Raw genomic sequence first — 21,011 nt, 5'->3', positions numbered from 1 at the left:
CTCACAGAGTGTTAGATAAGGCTGGGGCCATCTAGCTATTGCACACATCGGGGAGTTATTTTCCAGTCCTATTCTTTCAGGGGGAAAAACCCCACGGAGACCACATCCTGCCCAGGCTGGGGAGGTGAAAATGTGGCAAATACGTCACATGGGCCTGTTACACCGAAGTGGGGCGGAAAGCTCTGCATGAGGGGCACTAAGGATACTGAAAAGCATGTTGTGTTCTGGCTTTTATGGTATTCACTGAGAATGTCTGCATTTTTCAAACTGAATGAATACAACACATACAAGGCTTCTTGAATGCTAAGATGAACAAAAGCACTTTCCTATGGTGCATTCCAAGCTCCTCTCTAAAGGTCTGAGTGCACAATCCTGAATAAACTGATGCATATTTTTCATCTATACCACACTCTCTCCCGCGACCCTGTACACAGGATAAGCGGTTGACGATGGATGGATGGATGGACCACACTCTCTCAGGTTGTCCCCATGAAGATTCCTTTCATAAGTTGCTGAAAAGCCAGTTTCCCCAGTTTGAGAATCATGTCTTCATTTGTCACGCTCATCTCCTATTCTTTCTCATTTTTTATGTTTATCTGACTGATCGGGAAGTGTGTATACATTTGAGTGTGAGTTTGTGGGATTTATCCACTCTCTGCTTCACTTAATATTCTCTCTAGAACAGTGGCTGAAATCCAGCAGAACACTGGTATATGACTTCAGGTGTGTGAAGTCAAGGCTCCTTGATGACTTCAGGTGTGTGATGATTCTGTTGGCCAGGATCTGATCTCTGATTCTCTTCTTGAAGTATTCCTCCTTCTGTGGGTCATTGAAGCCTTGTACCTCTGTCACTCGATCAGCACACTCTAGGGGATGAGATCAGCTGCAGCTGGTCTGGAGGTGATCCAAATGAGAGCAGAGGGAAGTAGATTCCCGTTGATGAAGTTTGTCAGCAGCACATCAACTTAATTAATAAATTAGTTTACATCACACAACCTCACATTACTCTGAAAATCCAGAGACAGACGACACTCATCCAGACCGTCAAAAATAAAGTCAATTTCTTTTGTTTCTGTGAAAAACATCTGAAGAAGGTTTGTAATATTGTCCTTTTGATTTCTAATCAAATTAAGCTCTCTGAAAGGGAGTGGAAATATGAAGTACCCTGATTTGTTTTTCCATCAGCTCATTCCAGAATGAACTTCTACACAGATACTGTTTTTCCAATGCCAGCCACTCCCTTTATCGGCACATTTTTAAGAGGCTTGTCTTGTCCTGGTAACTGTGCGAAGATATTGTTGCATTTGATTGGCTTGTCCTCTCCTGAATTCTTTTTCAATCCTTCTGATCTCATGTTCAATATTAATCTCTCCATTTTCACCTTCTGTGATGTAGAGCTCAGTGTAGATCTCTTTGCGGAGAGTTGGGTTTCCCTCCTTTGCTATTCCCTCATATAAAAATCTGAAACTTTCCCCTGATTTGCTTTGAGGTTGCTGTGGACATCAGCAAGGTGATAGTCAGAGCTAAAAAAGATAATAAAGTTTAAAATATTGATGCACAAGAAATTGCAACACAAGAATAAAGCAGCACTATCCAGTAACTACTGCAACAGTGAAACTAAAAATGTTTATTGTCCAGCCAAATGTGGATAATAAAAATGTTCTCTGCACCTATACGCAAACCTGATTTGTTCCAAAACTGCTTTTCGATGGCAGAGCAGCTAACCTAATTTCTGTCTTAGAGCTCGAGGCAAGTCTTGTACCCCTCCTCTATGGATAGCCAAGCCAAAATGTACTTCTTCCAAAGATAAAATGAACATGTGAATTTGAAAGTTATAAAAGTAGAAATCAGTGTGCACAAACAACTTTTATTTCATTTTGTCTCAAGGTCTGACATTCACAAGAACATTTTTTATAAAACTGATCAATGCCTCTTAACTTTGCCCAGAAATGTCATTTGAGGTGCTGTGGTATCAATTTACTTTTGTTTAGAAATATCTCCAATTGTAAATACCTCTGTTCATAATAGCTCGCTCTATATTTAAAAATATTGGAATCGCTATTGACTGGCAACTTTTCATGGACACATTGATGGGTTCCCGTGAGTCTGATCTCTCTCTCACTTTGTTAAACTGTAAAAAAAAAAATAATCACTTTGAATGTTGTTTTTTACAGCTCAAGGAACAAAATTGAAAAAAAAAAAAACCAAGAACATAATCACAAACGGGTACAAGACACTTTTAATTATTTTGAGTGAATATATTCTTTTTAAATACTTTAAATAACATTCTTATTTAAGTTTGATTAAAAAAAAAAACTAATAGTAATAATAATAATTCTCCCCTTTTCTCCCCAATTCCTCATGTCCTCATTGTGGCGTAGTGACTAATCTTGACCTCAATCTGGGTGGCGGAGGACTAATCTCTGTTGTCTCCGCGTCTGAGACAGTCAATCAGTAAATAAGCTAGTAAATAAACAAGATGATACAGGAAATCTCATTTTACTATTATTCAGTCCAGGAAGAAAATCATATGTCCAGACTCAGTTGGTTTAAAGTAAAATCTTAAGAACAAGAAATATATATTTTTTTACGAAAACAAGCTTGAAAGCAAATGCATGTGTCGCCCCGCCATTAAATACCAAATAGCTCCTACACAAGGGACAGATCGAACTTAAAACAGTGGGACGATTTAGGAGGAGGGTGAACATAAGGACGTTGAAGTAGCGAGAGGTGAGAGAAATGGTTGGTGTAAAGTTAATGTACTTAATAAAAAATAATGCAAATTAACAATATCGCATGACCAGTACCAATCACTGACATTTCTTTGAATATTACAGCTTTTGGTTGTCCCATAACTCCGACAACTTCCTCCAACTCTATCTGAGACATTTAATTTGTTTCATTTTCTATCCTCTCACCATGGACCACAAATCTCTGAGAGAATTCACAATACATTCTGGGATAACATTTTGCTCTGCAAGTGCATCAGTTAGTATCAGTTTGTGAGAGAAAATGAAATGGAGATAATCCAGATCAACTGGATCAACAGTTGTTGAAATTAACAGCCAAGTTCCCAGCATGCACTGCAGCATGAAGAAATTACTTAGATTTTTTATTTTCTGGTTTATTTGACGTGGTTTTTGTTGAAGTCTACATTACTTGTATTTTAATGTTCAGCTTTTACTTTTTTACGTAAAAGTATGTTCGATAATTGTCACCATTGTTGCATTTTGTATGCCGAGAGTTGATATATGTGTGTGTCTTGTCAACATGTGTTATGCTGTAAATGCTAAAACATCAAACACTCAACTTACTGATATCATTTTGCTGAAATATCCTTTACTGTTTTTGCTTTTATGTTTTAATGTGTAATGCATCACTATTGACATGTATTGCGCCATGTGTAAGGTAGGATCAGACATTCAGGCTGACCTTAGAATTTGTCTTCCAAGAAGCACAGTGCAACCACTTGTGTTTTATTTCAACATAAATTAGGTAGAACATAATATAATAATATAGAAGGTCCAAGGTGCCAGCTCAAGAGAAAACTAATCACCATAATGGTGACTTCAAACAAAACAACTATTGATAACAAAACAACAACACTAATTAAACTAAGAATTCTATTATGTATGAATAAAAACTTTTTTGTTCAATGGAAAGGATGAGGCAAGAACTGGCTTGGCAATGTAAATAATATTTTAATGATAACTTAAACTAAAGACAAACACACACATGATGGACATGTCCATAAACGATCTCTCTCTCCCGCACCATCCTCCGCAGTCTGCCTTTATCCCTCTCGAAGGCTTGATTAGCCTGATAAGGGACCGGGTGTGTAGAATCACGACCCGGCCCCGCCCTCCGCCCTGCCACAACATTTTAAATGTTAATTTCCCCCTAATGCCTTGCATACAACAGCTTTTTACTATAAAACTAGTTAGTTAACAGTGAGCCTGCTCTTGATCTCCCAGAATGTAACATTTTTTTACAGCAAACTACTGTATTTAAGAATCACAATAGATTGCTGTTAGAATTTTGCCATAAATTTACAGCAATTTTTAACAGTATAGGTTTTGTTTTACCAATGCCTGTACAATGTGATGGTGCAGTGAGACAGACTAAGTAATTATGTGTGCAAATCATCAAAACGCCCCATTCCATTTATAAGATACATTTGAATAATATGACATGAATTAATGAAATTAATTACCTGAGTTTGCTGATTCCATGGCTCCATCTTTAATGATCAGAGAATTCCCAGTGCAATTCACCCTTTGTGTGAAGTTGTGGTGAATTCTCAGGGCCAGCAAAGCCTTCTCTGCTGGCCTAACATGCCAAATAAATACATATTTTTCATCCTTTCATTCTCAATCACCTTTTTGCCTATGCATTTTTAATCGCTTTCCACTCTAAATGAATCTACAAACAAATAGAGAAAAACGAAAAGTTTATCCAGTCAGAATTTATTCCTTGATGCTTACAAGGAAGTGTGACAGCTGTTTCACAAATCACATGCCCGAAGCAGAAGCAGCACGTGAGTCTGAGCTCTGAGCTTTTAAAATGTCAGTTGGTATTACTAGTTAGCTGCAACATAATGTATGATTCCCAAAGGCATAGGATGTCTTATGTCATTGTGAAACTGCATTTTCTTAATTGCATGAATCACTCTGAAGGCCTAGACTTTTAATGCATGGCCCGCCACTGTTTGAGCAGTGTAATGGTAGGGTTGTTATTGCTATGTGCTATTTCAGTTAGGCTTTTGTAACTCCTCCTCTAAAAAGCCCTGCATGATGCAATGATTTTTCATAACACTGAGGATACATGTGTAACATACTAAAAGTTGTAAATTAATAAATTGCTAAATAAATGACATGGGCCAGAACAGTGCAAGTGTATGTTAAACAAGTTAACTGATTCCAGAACCCTGTATATCTTCAGTGAAGACAGACTCATTATGCTAGAGTCTAGATAACATGTGAACACACGCCCACTGTGGTGATACTAGAGGGCTGTGGAGAAATGTAACAGCAAACACCAGAAGCATACATTTGGTAGGCTAAACATCATTCGCCAAACGGGCAATGGGACGGTGTTCAGACTTCAGAGAAAGGTAGGTCACACGAAGTCTTGATTATTGTTTCTTAATTTGATTTCTTGCGGGTTTTAATGATGGATGTTTGTAAAAGTAAAAACGGCGTAGAGAGGATGTGAACTTAATATTTGGCATCTTAAAGATGTGGGAGATTTCGACAATTGTCCTGTACTGCCTATTTAGGCTACTGTGTGAAAACCGAGACTTTGGTGAAGACGTCCATCAAACCATATTTCAACAACATAGCTTTTACCGGGGGGAGTTGGTACAGCAATTTTAATCATTCAGAAACTACTTCAACCTTTTATTAGAGATAAAGTTGAAACGCTATTGACGTGGTAACGATAACTCATGTGATCATGGGAGAAACTGTTACGTGGAATTAATATAATTTCAGGGCTTGTTATGAGCAAAACTGTCTTTTGGAACTCAAGCAACTTTCTCGTACATCATGTGACCAGAACGACTTGCATGAGTGAGTCATACCGCACTTAAGCAATAGTCTTATTATTACGTACATTTGGGTGACCATACGTCCTCTTTTTCGGACCTTAAAAATGCGTCAGGCCGGGATTTCTAAATTTGCAAAAATGTCCGGGATTCGGATGTAGTTGCATTATGATGTGCATATGGTCTAATACTTTATTGTGAGTGTGCGCGTGTTTGCGTTGATTTAACCTCTCTTTGTAAGTCCCGCCTTCTCGCACACCAATTGGTCGATTGTAAGAGGCTTGCAGCAACTATTGGCCAAATTGCTGCCTGTCAATCTCTCCGCGAACGCACGAAGCACTGTTTTGTTTGGCATTAAACATTGCTTGGCAGTACAGCAACAAATGACAGCTGAGTGGAAACAATGCCCAAAGAAAAGTGCAAATTTACAGAAGATTTGCGAGATCCGTTGGAAGCAGAAAGTATGACATGTAAAGATGGCACTTATGTGTCAGTTGCTAATAAAGGTGCAAGTGATTTAGAAGCACACATTAGCTCTGCGAACATAAAGGGTCAGCAAAAGGTGAAAGTTCATCAGGTAAATTAACTGACTACTTTTTCTGACCAGGTAAAATTGTTATCACAATGCTTCATTTTAGATGGCCATTCAAAATAATAGTAGACTAATAGTAAATGAAGGTACACTAGTGGCATCAAATATTTTATTTTAGTACATGGACATTCAAAAGAATGTTGGAAATTGTTATTTATTTATTTACATGTTATGTTATGCTAATAGTGTATTTTTCACTGTATTGAATTGCATTCATTGTAACACTGTTTGGAACCCTTTAATATTATTTTTAATATTAGCCTCAGCTGTCAAAGTCATTTTAACATAGTTAGAGACAGTTAGACAGAAAAACATTTGATCAGTAAGTTCATAGCAAAAATTAACAGCTAAACGAATGACATTGCAATCCATGTGCCTCACTGACTAAGTTCACATTTTTACGAGAAATCAGTTGTCCTCCTCCCAGTCATTCTCACACTTTTTTTTTCTCCTTGGTTTCACTTATTCAGAGTCAGTAATTGGAGAATTGAAAGCACATCTGTGGTGGTTCATGAAGATTGAATGATCCATGAATGATCAACTGAGATTCAGAGATACTGACACCTGTCCTCAAAGCAGGTTATTTATTTTACTTGTGCTAAATCAAATGAAAAACAGTTTTTGTGAAGGGCATTTACCGCATTTTGGAGAGATTAATTTGTTATGTACATTTGTTGTGGTCACATTCAGCAATATTCACTAATAATATATAAATGTAAAAAAATTATCACACAATTCCTGACACAATCTCTGGTTATTCATACCTTCTTTTTATTGTTTCTTTTGCAAGACCAATCCTGTCGAATATGGCAGTCAGTATGAAGAGTGACTTATCAGTGGCTGACCCACTGCAGTATAAAGACACGGAGTGTGTCATTGCAAATAGGTTTGAACCTTTTCTCCAATGAAACTTGTAATCTTTTACATTTCTGTTTCAATATATAAAGATCTCCATTAATTTGTGTTGTTTTGTAGCTGTTTGTCAATGAAAAGTGATTGGTCCATGCAGGATCCAATAACATTCAAAGATAATGGAACGCTTCCATCATCAAGGTATTACATACAAAAAGTTGGGACAGAAAATCTACCAATGAACTTAGTCTCATTCAATTTAATTTCATTAACAATATTGAAATGATCAGGAAGTACTATATGTTCATATAAACTATAAATATGAGTCAGGGTAAGACATAATTGTTAACTTTTTTTAATTTACCTAATGTAAAAGTGCATAGCGCGCAAACTACATACATGCAGTACATACTGGATACAGAAAGTTACTGGTTGATACAGTTTCCTCTGATGTAACCACCACTTGTGATTAACCACTAATTTGAGTCAGAATCTGGCTATCTGCCTTTATAGAGAAATTGAACTTGTTTTAATGTGTAACAGTCTATCCTTGTCATTTCAAAGGATGATCCAGGATTTATCCAATGCCTCAGTAACTAGCTGTGTATCAATAAAGAGTGGCTGGTCAATGCAAGATCCAATAACATTTACAGATGGAGGCATGCCTCCTTCTTTAAGGTAAAGTAACATCAGCAATACAAAGAGAAAAATATAAAGTGTTATTTTAAACTGTGAGCTGAAACAGGAAATTTACCAATATACCAAACCTCATATTTATATTTAAATGTTATATTTTACATGCTTTCATTAACTGAGCATAGAAACAAGGAAACATTTTCTTAGTTAAATAATCTTGCAGTATCTACATGAGATAAGGAGATTTTTCAAGATGTCACCAAAATCATTCTTGTCACTTTACAATATACATTTTGATGGGGAAAAAGGAAAAAACATACTCCACTGGCTGAAGTGAAGGAATATTTTGCTTATGCTTAAAATATTGCTTGTTGTCACAACATCTTGTGGTTTCTTCCATTTTCTGTTACATTACTTAGAGAAAGTTTAGCTGCTTTGAGGAACTGAACGATTTTAACTCTATTGCATGTGGTCTCAAAGGTCTTCCCAGGAGAAGTCCAAATCTCCAACACCCAGCTGTGTTTCCATGAAGAGTGACTGTGCCATGCACCATCCACTAAAATTTCAGGATCCAAAAATGCCATCAGCCAGGTAAAAAAGCAAAAACAGAAGATATGGCTATGTTACTATCTTTGTAGTTATTTATTAAATTACATTTCAACTCAGCTCTAGGGTTATTGTCATGCACAATGTTTTCTCCTTTGGGCCCTCAAATCTTGGTTTGATATCAAACACAAGATTGTGCAGAACAATCAAAAATAAATGATTGCAATTTAATACAAGACAGTGTATTATCATAGAATACAGTGATACAGCTACAGGAAGTGGACATTTCTTAGTGAAATCATTATCCATCATTATTTCTTATTTCAATATTTATGTGTATAAGACACATTCATCCATGCAGTGAGTTTCTATGTTCTGTGAGTGTTTTGTGGTTTGACCCAAGGATCATGTGCTAGCTCGGTGCTTCCTGTTATATCATTCAGGATATGATGATTTCCTTCTGAGCTTTAGAAGCCAACCAAGGGGCATTGATGTTCCTTGTTAAAAAATGTCCTGGTCTGTTGCAGACATATTACTAATTTTATTAATCAATCATACGTTAAACATTTTAACAGAAAATATACATGTACAGAATTAACAACAAGCAGAAATGGAAGTTTTAGGTACTGGGCCTTATGGCTTTAATAGTAAATGTAAGCCCAGCGTATTTCTAGCGGGAAGACTAGCAGCTGTTCATCATCACACCATTAGCTGGGTAACTCCTAGCCAATTGCATGTAAGCATTGCTTTATTAGTCTGCTCACAATCTATCACACTGCTGTTTCAGTGTGCTAACACGGCAACCTCCACCACCCCACCACCACCAGTTGAGCCCTTTCCCGCACGGGGGTAGGCTCCTCGCCCCTGCCTCCTATCTCCAGCAGGATATGACGGTTCCGAGTACAACTCCCTCGGACCGCCAGACTCTCTACGCCAAAGAGAGACATTACTTTTCTGTTTTACATTCATCAAGTAAATGGCATCTTAAACCTCACTCAAGCTTGCGTGTCTTCCCGATAGAAGTGTACTTCTTTAGGCCACATTCACTCTAATCCGTTTAAGTTTAAGAAGTTTCTCTACATCATCGTTTCCAAAGTATGTGTTTTGGAGAAAGTTTTCAAAATGCTTAATTTTCGGTAGAGGAAAACTGTAGTCTAATGTGGATGAGAATGGCAAACGTAGCAAAATCAATGGTTTTTAAATGATTTATTTATATATTTTTTCTGTACGTGGCATTAATAAGTTATTCGTCTTTATGGTGTCAAAGATCAATGCATATCAAAATAGACTTTCCGGTAAACAACTTTGTGTCCATGATGGGTGATTGGTTTGTGGAACCACAACGACAGTCCTGCAATGGAGATTTTTCTGGAACATACAGCTGCAGACTTGTTGTTTTATTTATTTAAAGGTTACATTTATTTTAACATTTTTCACAGTCCTCATTTCAACGTTGTCTTCCTGGTATCATTTCGTATTATAAGTCTTATTTATTACACAGATCATTTTTTTAGCTTTATTGTTCTTCCCCCAAAATTAAATGCATCACTATTCTTGTTGTATATAAACAGTCTTCTTTGTCTTACAGTTTTGACTTTCCAGTTAATAATGCACATGACACACTCCAATCAAATCTGAGGAACACATTTCACTGTTTGCATGAAGGAATCTCTAAAAAGGGTGATCTAACACCTCTCAATGAGATCTACACTGAGCTCTACATCACAGAGGGTCAAAGTGGAGAAATCAATCATGAACATGAGATAAAACAGATTGAAGCAGCATTCAGGAGAGCAGCAACTGAAGGAACACCTGTTAACTGCAATGACATCTTCAAACCCTTACCTGGACAAGATAAGCCCATTAAAACTGTCCTGACAAAGGGAGTCGCTGGCATTGGAAAAACAGTCTCTGTGCAGAAGTTCATTCTTGACTGGGCTGAAGGGAAAGCAAACCAGGACATCCACCTCATATTTCCACTTCCTTTCAGAGAGCTCAATTTGTTGAGGGACAAGCAATTAACTCTTACAGACCTTATACACTTTTTAATGGACACAAAACAAATGGAAATATCTCAAAATGAAGGTAAAATCCTTTTTATCTTTGATGGTTTAGACGAGTGTCGTCTGTCGCTGGATTTTCTGAACAATGCGAGGTTGGTTGATGGAACTGAATCTGCCTCACTGGACGTTCTGCTGACAAACCTCATCAAGGGGAATCTGCTTCCATCTGCTCTCATCTGGATCACGTCCAGACCAGCAGCAGCTGATCTCATCCCCTTTGAGTGTGTTGATCGAGTGACAGAAGTACGAGGCTTCAATGACCCACAGAAGGATGAATACTTCAGGAAGAGAATCAGAGATCAGATCCTGGCCAACAGAATCATCACACACCTGAAGTCATCAAGAAGCCTCTACATCATGTGTCATATACCAGTGTTCTGCTGGATTTCATCCACTGTTCTAGAGAGAATGTTGAGTGAAGCAGAGAGTGGAGAAATCCCCAAGACTCTTACTCAGATGTACACACACTTTGTCAACATTCAATTGAACATAACAAATTTAAAGTACCAAGAGAAGTCAGTGAAAGATGAAGATATGATTTTCAAACTGGGAAAACTGGCTTTTCAGAACTTTCATAAAGGCAATTTGATTTTCTATGAAGATGATCTGAGAGGGTGTGGCATTGATGTGACCGAAGCATCAGTGTATTCAGGATTGTGCACTCAGATCTTTAGAGAGGAGATTGGACTGCACCAAGGAACAGTCTACTGCTTTGTTCATCTGACCATTCAAGAACATATAGCTGCCTTATATGTCTACCTCTCCTTTATCAACAATAAGACTAATTTGCTTGAACAACAGACCACAGCATCTTTGTTCTGTGATCAAGAAACTTCGGGAAAGCAGATGTTTGTATCTGACCTGCTTAAGATTGCTGTTGATCAAGCCCTGGCCAGTGAAAATGGACGCATGGATCTTTTTCTGCGTTTTCTTCTGGGCCTCTCATTGGAGTCCAATCAGGCTCTTTTACAAGGTCTACTAACACAGAAAGGAAGTAGCTCCCAATGCAAAGAGAAAACAGTTGCGTACATCAAACACATGATCATGGGGAATACCTCTCCAGAGAAGTCCATCAACCTATTCCACTGTCTTAATGAACTGGGTGACTATTCGCTCGTCAGGGAAATTCAGCATTATCTCAATTCTGGAACAATAAGAGGAACTAAACTTTCTGCCTCACAGTGGTCTGCTGTCGCTTTTGTGTTGCTGACCTCAGAACAGCTGGGTGTGTTTGACTTGAGCAAGTATGCTAGAATGTGCAGTGACATTGATGAAGTTCTTGTGAGGCTGCTGCCTGTAATTGAAGCATCTAGAACAGCTCAGTAAGTTACATGGGACTTTTCCTCTGTTGAATCTTAACCTCAAAGTAACCTACAATATATATTTGGCTGACATAATAGCTGTAAATTTCAATTGAATGTCAATACTTTTTTTGTCTTGTTCAGGCTTTATTATTGTCAGTTGTCAGAGAAATGTTGTGCAGCACTGGCCTCAGCTGTCAGTTCAAAGTTGTCATGTCTGAGGGAGCTGAACTTGAATGGAAATAAACTTCAGGATGATGGAGGGAGGGAACTCTTTTCTGGTTTGGAGAGTCCTCATTGTAAGCTGGAGATACTGAGGTAAACCTGTACATCTAAAGTTGGGGATATATAAAATGACCAGACTTGTTGTGGTCATGTCCTACACTTTTGTAACTTTTTATTTTAGTCAAATTTGTAGGAATTGCAATATATTGCACAGTTTACAGTAAATCACAATGCAAGAAAGTATTATCTACTTCAAATCCAAAATGCACTTCAAACCATAGTCAAAGATTTAAAGTTATGTTTGATTCAATTTATAAATGTTTAATTCCCCATAGGCTTGCCAATTGCAAACTGACAGACAAAAGCTGTGCAGTTTTAGCATCTGCACTTCGTTCAGAGTCCTCGAGTTTAAGACAGCTGAACATCAGTTACAATAACCTGCAGGATACAGGACTGAAGCTACTCTCTGCTGGATTGGAGAATCCATCCTGTGAACTGGAGATACTGAAGTAAGATCATCTATTGAAGAACAATGGAGAACATGAGAGAGATGAGATAAAAGAAGCAAAACAAATACAATGCAATTCCCTCAAAAATTATTGTAATGATCATTTTAGGAGTGAATATTGATAAACAATAAAATAGTCACAATACCTACAAAACTGTTAGCAGAACTGAAAGTCATTGAGTTTAAAAAAAAATATATATATATAAATAGAACCGGTCCTGAGGGAAAACATTCTTGGTTCATAATCTTACCCACATTCATGTTGGATACTTTGTTTAAACTGGGCTTTTTAATGTTTTCTCTGCAGGATTTGGAAGTGTGGATTCACTGATAAAGGTTGTGCTGCTCTGGCATCAGCTTTGGTTTCTAACCCTACCTATCTGAAAGAGCTCTGCCTGGATAGAAATGAACTTAGAGATACAGGAGTAAAACTGCTCTCTGATGCATTGAAGAATCCCTACTGTAAACTGGAGATACTGAGGTAATTTCAATGAATCACCCAGGTGCAAATTTTCTAATCCTACTATGTTGAAAATGTGTCTCATGAATACAGTGCATCCGGAACGTATTCACAGCGCTTAACTTTTTCCACATTTTGTTATGTTAAAGCCTTATTCCAAAATGGATTAAATTCATTATTTTCCTCAAAATTCTACAAACAATACCCCATAATAACAATGTGAAAGACGTTTGTTTGAAATCTTTGCAAATTTATTAAAAAAATAAATAAAATAAAACACATGTACATAAGTATTCACAGCCTTTGCCATGACACTCAAAATTGAGCCCAGGTGCATCCTGTTGCCACTGATCATCCTTGAGATGATTCTACAACTTGATTGGAGTCCACCTGTGGTAAATTCAGTTGATTGGACATGATTTGGAAAGGCACACACCTGTCTATATAAGGTACCACAGTTAACAGAGCATGGTGACCAAGGTGACCAAGAACCCGATGGTCACTCTTGACAGAGCTCCAGCGTTTCTCTGTGGAGAGATGAGAAACTTCCAGAAGAACAACCATCTCTGCAGCACTCCACCAATCAGGCCTGTATCATAGAGTGGCCAGACGGAAGCCACTCCTTCGTAAAAGGCACATGACAGCCCACCTGGAGTTTGCCAAAAGGCACCTGAAGGACTCTCGGACCATGAGAAACAAAATTCTCTGGTTTGATGAAACAAAGATTGATCTCTTAGGCCTAAATGGCAAGCGTCATGTCTGGGGGAAACCAGGCACCGCTCATCACCTGGCCAGTACCATCCCTACAGTGAAGCATGGTGGTGGTAGCATCATGCTGTGGGGATGTTTTTCAGCAGCAGGAACTGGGAGACTAGTCAGGATCGAGGGAAAGATGAATGCAGCAATGTACAGAGACATCCTTGATGGAAACTGGACCTCAGACTGTGGCGAAGGTTCATCTTCCAACAGGACAATGACCCTGAGCACACAGCCAAGGTAACAAAGGAGTGGCTACGGGACAACTCTGTGAATGTCCTTGAGTGGCCCAGCCAGAGCCCAGACTTCAACCTGATTTAACATCTCTGGAGAGATCTGAAAATGGCTGTGCCATCCACATCCAACCTGATGGAGCTTGAGAGGTCCTGCAAAGAAGAATGGTGGAAACTGCCCAAAAGCTTGTAGCATCATACACAAAAAGACTTGAGGCTGTAATTGGTGCCAAAGGTGCTTCAACAAAGTATTGAGCAAAGGCTGTGAATGCTTATATTTCACGTTGTCATTATGGGGTATTGCTTGTAGAATTTTGAGAAAAATAAAGAATTGAATCCATTTTTAATAAGGCTGCAACATAATTTTTTTTTGAAAAAGTGAAGCGCTATGAATACTTTCCGGATGCACTGTAATTAGATTATGAGACTGGATTGATAATCACGAGCAAAGCCTTCACCTACTGTAGTAGGATTTGGAATTCTTTGTCCTGGATTAAGTAAATTGTACTATTTCTAGTATTGTGTCCTGAATTTACAGATTTAAGAGCATGTCATTGCTGTGTTTTCAGTATGGTTAGATGTGGTGTCACAGATGAAGGTTGTGCTGCTCTTGGTTCAGCTCTGAAATCAAACCCATCACACCTGAAAGAACTGAATCTAGCTGAGAATGAACTTGGAGACTCAGGAGTGAAGCTGCTCTTGGATGGGTTTGAGAATACTCATTGCAAGCTGGAAACACTGAGGTAAGATTAATGTATTTGACAATGGACCAAAGGCCCTGATAAAAATGGAGTGATAAGTATGTTGTTTGTCCCTCTACAGACTGATGTATTGTGGTATCACTCATGAAGGTTGTGCTGCTCTGGCTTCAGCTTTGAAATCAAACCTCTCATCAATTCTGAAAGAGCTGAATCTGTCTGGGAATAAACTATCAAATTCAGGAGTGAAATTGGTCTTAGCTGGACTCGAGAATCCTCTCTGTAAACTTGAAATACTAAAGTAAGAAAGTTGACTGTAGATGTACTTACTAGGTCCCAGCTTCACAGATCCTTCTGTCTTAAATTGAGAAACTCTAGCACATATTACTTTTCTCTCTGCAGGTTGATGTATTGTGGTGTAACTGATGAAGGTTGTGCTGCTCTAGCTTCAGTTATTAAATTAAACACAACAGATCTGAAAGAGCTCTATTTGGATAACAATGAACTCAGAGATTCAGGAGTGAAGCTGCTCTCTGCTGCTATGGAGAATTCACACTGCAAAATAGAGACACTTAAGTAAGATTACATCTGTCCATGACACCTAGCACCTTTAGTCTTTTCCCCTAAAAGCGAAATTGACCATCCAGAGTGTGTAATTGTTCTTTCTGCAGACTTTGGGACTGTGGTTTTACAGATGAAGGTTGTGCTGCTCTGGCTTCAGCTCTGAGATCAAACCCCTCACACCTGAGAAATCTCTACCTGTTTGGCAATAAACTTGGACATTCTGGAACAAAGCTGCTGTCTGCCTTAATTGATGATCCACATAATAAATTGGAGAACTTTGAGTAAGTATTGATAACTTTAAATACAATACCTACTTGTACACGTGGTTGGAAATGGGGGGATGGGGGGGATGGGGGGGGCGACGGCATTCCCGTTCAGACAGGCTACATTTGTTTGGGGAATAAAGAGGATTTCTCTTTTCTCCACTCAATAGCCTATAAAAGCTATGCTGGTTCTGCACATAAATGTGTGGAATCTTCTGTGTCTGTGGTTGTGCAATGTTAACTATAGTGAGTGGCCAGAACACTTGCACACAACAGATCGACAAATCCACACGTGTATCCATGGGCAACCAATCCTCTCATGCACGCAGTCGATCCACACATGCCCAATTCACAAATCCATGCACCAGAATACTGCACAAATATACTACTGTATGGTTTTCTTTGTACATAAGTCATGCAGTATGTGTAATTTAGTGCTGAGCCATTTGTGTTTTGGCATTCTTCTTTGAGAATGTTTGTTCTGCAGTCTTGACGTACACACACGCGCAATGCTGGGGGCATGGTTTAGTGTGGCTGACAGCAAATGCCCATTCATTAAAATGAAGGAAAAATATCCAGTAGATTTGGCTTCTTTTTTATTTAAGAAAAAGATGTGTTCAGAATGTTCAGTTTCGACCAAGATTACAGATATATAATCTATATTATACCTCTATATTACACACGACCATTAGAACACTAAGACATTTTTGTTTTTGAAAAAAAAAAAAAAATCAACATCTGATGCTTCTCTTCACCTAGGATGCATTCAATTGATCACAAATACTAGCAAAAACATTAGAAATGTTGCAATTTATTATTGCTGCTGAAATTTAGTATTTTATGATTTTTATTTATAATACCCATGATGGCAAAGCTCCATTTTTAGATCTCATTCAGTCTATTAGGAAAATAATGTCACATAAACCTTAAGAAATAATGTAATGTGTTAACAGTACTAAAGTAACAATCTTTTTGTTTGAATGGTTAAAATGGAAATCACAATATATAATCTTTTTCCAGCTGAGGTGTTGAGTACACTTGGATTTTTTTTTCATAAGGTACTTTAAACTTGCAAGTAAAATTTTGTTTTAAAAATTACCAAAAAGAAAAATATTCCTCCTCAAATACATCAATCTATTCTTCTTTTGAGAGATATTCCATAAACTTCTGTTTTGAAAGAATAAAACAAACTTGATCTAACTGGGACAGAGAGAGAAGTGGTCAACCCAGATGCACATCATCAAGAAGACATGTACATCAGAGTGTCTAATTTGAGAAGTAGAGGATTCTTGGATGAACAAAGTTTGAAGAGTACAGCATTTGTTTTAAAATAAATAGTCAAATGTAATGTTAGAAATGCCTTTACTGTAATTTTTAAATAATTTTCTATCAATTTGAATGCATCCTCTGCGAACAAAGACCCCAACCCCCCAACTCAAGTCCCCCCCCCCAGTGAATCTCTGCCATTTCCACCACTGCTTATACATAGTATCAGTTATCTTCAATGTAATGTTTGCAGGTAGTTTTAACTACTTTGTTGTCTTTAATTACATGTATTTCTTATATTTTGTTTATCAGTTTATACTAGATGCTCTCTTAACTGGTTTGGATTGAGACTGGAATGTTGAAATGAGGCAGAAACACATGGGCATGAGTAACACACTGGAGACACAATGACTGTAATATACTGACTGTAATGCTTAATCGTGCGTAATATGAATTACACACCATGTTATTATTTGAGTATTTGATAATCATTTACTTAATTTTTCATTTTCCTTTTACTGGTCATAGATTTCAGGGATTAGGGACTGTTTTTTTTTTCCTATGAATTACAGATCATATTTGTATTTTTTTATTCTTATTTAGTTTGTTTGTTTGTTTTGCACCTACTACTTGTCATATTTACTCATCAACAGTAATATTTTGCCTTCATATTTGGATGTATGTTTACAAAAATGTTCAATTTATTTCAATGCTTGTTTTAATGTTCTACAAAGAATATTTCTGGAAGCGACTCAACATGAAATATTAAATGTTTTAGTATTTTATTAGATAAACAGGATTATTACATAATTTCTGAAAACAGAAAAAGGTTTAGTAGACAAACATATACAGGTTTGTCAGTTTAATTTCTGTTATTTGACCCACTCACACAATGAGCAAATGCCAGTTTAATACTGAAAACATATTACCTCAATATGTGTGGTTTGGTCACATAATTTTTTCATGTTACACATGAATGACATTTTCAATATAAATATACACCAATCAACCACAACATTAAAACCACCTGCCTAATATTGTGTAGGTCCCCCTCATGCTGCCAAAACAGCGCAAACCCGCAACTCAGAATAGCATTCTGAGATGCTATACTTCTCACCGCAATTGTACAACGGTTATCTGAGTTACCGCAGACTTTCTCAGTTCGAACCAATCTGGTTGATCTCTCTCATCAACAAGGCATTTACATCCGCAGAACTGCCCCTCACTGGATGTTTTTTGTTTTTGGCCCCATTCTAGAGACTGTTGTGTGTGTGAAAATCCCAGGAGATCAGCAGTTACAGAAATACTCAAACCAGTGCATCCGGCACCAACAATCATGCCATAGTCCAAATCACTGAGATAATTTATTTTCCCCCATTCTGATGGTTGATGTGAACATAAACTGAAGCTCCTGACCATATCATGACCCGTGCATGATTTTATGCACTGCTCCCACACGATTTGCTTATTAGATAATCGCATGGATGATTGTTGGTGTCAGACGGGCTGGTTTGAGTATTTCTGTAACTAGTGATCTCCTGGGATTTTCATGCACAACAGTCTCCAGAATTTACTAAGAAAGGGCCAAAAACAGAAAACACCCAGTGAGGGACAGTTCTGCCGATGGAAAGGCCTTGTTGATGAGAGAGATCAACAGAGAATGGCCAGAATGGTTCAAACTGGCAAAGTCTACGGTAACTCAGATAACTGCTCTGTACAATTGTTTTGAGAAGAATATCATCTCAGAATGCTGAGATGTGGATTGGTGCTGTTTTGGTGACTTGAGGGGAACTTACACAATATTAGGCAGGTAGTTTTAATGTTGTGGCTGATCGGTGTACATAAATATAAGTATTACTCTTATTTTATTTTTCTGTTCACATTTGTGCACTTAAACTATGTGGCAGGGCCGGGTCGTGATCCTACACACCCGGTCCTGTATTAGGCTAATTATGCCTCCGTGAGGGATAAAGGTCGACTGCAGGGGATCGTGCGGGAGAGAGAGATCGTTATGGACATGTCCGTCATGTGTGTTTTGTGTCTTCTTTTAAGTTTATCATTAAACTATTATTTATATCGTCAAGCCATTGATCCCTTTACAAACTACTTCAAAGATGTCATGGGATCTTTAAGTTATTTCATTGGTAATGCAAATATTGCCATATTTTGACTTAAAAATCATTGCTGTTACTTTTCACTATTTTTGGCATTTCAACAGGGGCCATGGCATCCTGTCTGCAATTAATCATTACTAAACTTATAAACATTTTATACCCAAATAATTTAAATTTTTTCTAATTTTTTTTCTTATCTGCCTTAATATTTCAAAAGTTTCAGTATTTTGGCTTTAACTTCTGTTCTGTTTGTTACGTTGGTTTGCTTATATGATGATAGTGTTGGAAATTACAGCAACAGTAAATATTTACAATGTTACTGTCACATTTCAGTAAGAAAATTCAAACGTGTCATTTATAGAAAATAAACCTGGTTACATTTACACAACAGATGATGTCTAAATTATTATGTGTATGAACCTGTGATACCAGGATATCACCTCTTGATACCATTCTGTATGTCTTAAGGTCATGATTTTGGTGCATTACCTGCAACGTTTCACACTCTGTCCTCATTTCAAACTGCACATTTTGCTTTCACTGTTATACAACAAATCTTGTGATTAATCCATAAACAGGATAAGACATAAACATTAAGACATAGCAAGAGAAGGTTGTAGAGCATCAGGGTGATAGTAAAGTTTTGTTGTGGCTAAGACAGGTACCGGGCAGGCAGAAACCTAATGATCATGGTACCTAACCTCACCTTGCTTAAGGCTCTTTACATCATGATTGGTTTCCTCCGGGACACAACTCACATTACAGGTTAGTAATGGTAAGAACTATAATTTGATGTAGTTGTTAGCACCTGACATAAATTTAAATAGATGAATTTTGCTCTTTGATCTAATAAATAAATAAAAATGCAGATAGGTCAACGGTCAACCACTGACCTATCAAAGCCACAGCCATGAATGAAAGTTGATGAGAGCATGCTGGCTAGCTGTCATTGTCATTCCATACTGTTTGCACAATTTTATCAAGCTTACCAAGTAAAATAACAGGGTTTAAAATTGTATGTGGGTTTAGTGTTATTCTTTCAGGAGGGACATTTTTCTTAATTCACTGTAAGAAAAGATTGATTTTGGAGATTAGTCATAAAGTCAAATGTTGCTTTGGATCGTATTATTGGGGATGAGGAAATAACTTTAACTCTTACCTCTTCAAGTCACACAATAAAACAATATGGTATAAAACGGGGCATGTTGTGCTTGTGTAACATTGTTGAATGCAGACACAAACAATAAAAGACTATCAAACTATTTAATAGACATAAAAATGAGAAACCCATACAGTGTTCCAGTAGTGTCTGAAACCAAAGACAGCTGCCTCATAAAAGGTATGTCCAAACTGTTAATATAATGACAAATGTATATATATATAGCCAATCTCTCCCTGTGCCGATGGCGCAGAAGGAGATTTTAGTCTCTTTAGTTATATTATGTCAACATTCGAACTATGTAAGGAGACAGTTTTTGACTAAAATATATGTAGATAAACTAGCCAATCACCTTGATTTTGGCAATCTTGAAGCTGGTCTGGTGTAAATTGACTGGAATTTTTTTTGCGATGACATCACGATGAGGCCAGTTTGCACAGTGTAAAGTGTGTGCAGTTTTCTCGGTTGAGACTTTGTGATGTCACAGATGAAGGTTGTGCTGCTGTGGCTTCAGCTTTGAAATCAACTCCTTATTTGAAAGAGCGGAATCTGTCTGGGAATACATTAGGAGATTCAGGAATGAAGATGCTCACAGGTGGACTGGAGAGTCCTCACTGTAAGCTTGAGATATTGCAGTAAGATTGTCTCACAGAGATTTATTCATGTATTGATAGTACTAATGACACACACACAGTCAATTAATTTTCTTTTCTGCAGGCTGTGGGATTGTGGTGTCAAAGATGAAGGGTGTGCTGTTCTGACTGCATCTCTGAGATCAATCCTCTCACACCTGAGAGAGCTCAGGGTTCCAACCCTGACTCTTCCAGGACATTTTATGTGTCACATGGTTGTAATCTTTAAGCAAAAACACATGACAGGTCATTCAAATTGTGGTTATTGCGGAGTTATTTTTTTCAATAGTTTAATTAAATTTCATAAAATAAATGGTGTCTAACCAAATTAATTTGTTAAAACTTAAATAAAATAAAAATTGAATTATTTAAGTAATAAAAATGTTCAACATAACATTGCATTATTTTCATCAAATGAAATGTAAGCGCAGAGTAGTTCTAGCGGGAAGACTAGCAGCTGTTCATCATCGCACCATTAGCTGGGTAATTCCCAGCCAATCAAATGTAAGTGTTTGCATTATAAGTCTGCTCACAATCTATCACATTGCTGTTTCAGTGTGCTAACACGGCAACCTCCACCACCCCACCACCACCAGTT

The 21,011-nt window shown here is 37.5% G+C and overlaps 1 protein-coding gene across 2 annotated transcripts; it reads left to right on the top strand.

Moving 5' to 3' along the window:
* Positions 1-4,996: 4,996 nt before the first annotated feature.
* On the top strand, positions 4,997-17,539 carry LOC127631745 (NACHT, LRR and PYD domains-containing protein 12-like). 2 transcript variants are annotated; one of them, XM_052110042.1, is made up of 15 exons: positions 4,997-5,113; positions 6,608-6,716; positions 6,928-7,023; positions 7,113-7,190; positions 7,554-7,667; positions 8,106-8,216; positions 9,760-11,556; positions 11,680-11,853; positions 12,096-12,269; positions 12,576-12,749; positions 14,287-14,460; positions 14,540-14,716; positions 14,818-14,991; positions 15,087-15,260; positions 16,821-17,539. In XM_052110042.1, the coding sequence occupies exons 2-15, from the start codon at positions 6,667-6,669 to the stop codon at positions 16,828-16,830; spliced, it is 3,477 nt and encodes a 1,158-aa protein (XP_051966002.1). In that variant the 5' UTR covers positions 4,997-5,113; positions 6,608-6,666; the 3' UTR covers positions 16,831-17,539. The 2 variants fall into 2 exon arrangements, 1 of the variants encoding a protein (XP_051966002.1); XR_007969008.1 differs by lacking the exons at positions 15,087-15,260; positions 16,821-17,539 and having other exon boundaries at positions 14,590-14,716; positions 14,818-14,962.
* The last annotated feature ends 3,472 nt before the right edge of the window (positions 17,540-21,011 follow it).

Source organism: Xyrauchen texanus, chromosome 38 (assembly GCF_025860055.1).
Source record: "Xyrauchen texanus isolate HMW12.3.18 chromosome 38, RBS_HiC_50CHRs, whole genome shotgun sequence".
Classification (NCBI taxonomy): Eukaryota; Metazoa; Chordata; class Actinopteri; order Cypriniformes; family Catostomidae; genus Xyrauchen; species Xyrauchen texanus.
The sequence above is the reverse complement of the archived record's forward strand: the minus strand, read 5'-3'. Positions and strand labels throughout refer to the sequence as shown.

Bases quoted from the DNA above. Each gene is read 5' to 3' on its own strand.
- LOC127631745 (XM_052110042.1), top strand. From the start codon at position 6,667: ATGAATGATCAACTGAGATTCAGAGATACTGACACCTGTCCTCAAAGC. The intron at 7,024-7,112 runs GTTTGAACCTTT...GTTGTTTTGTAG, and splicing joins GAGTGTGTCATTGCAAATAG to CTGTTTGTCAATGAAAAGTG. The intron at 14,461-14,539 runs GTAAGATTAATG...GTCCCTCTACAG, and splicing joins TGCAAGCTGGAAACACTGAG to ACTGATGTATTGTGGTATCA.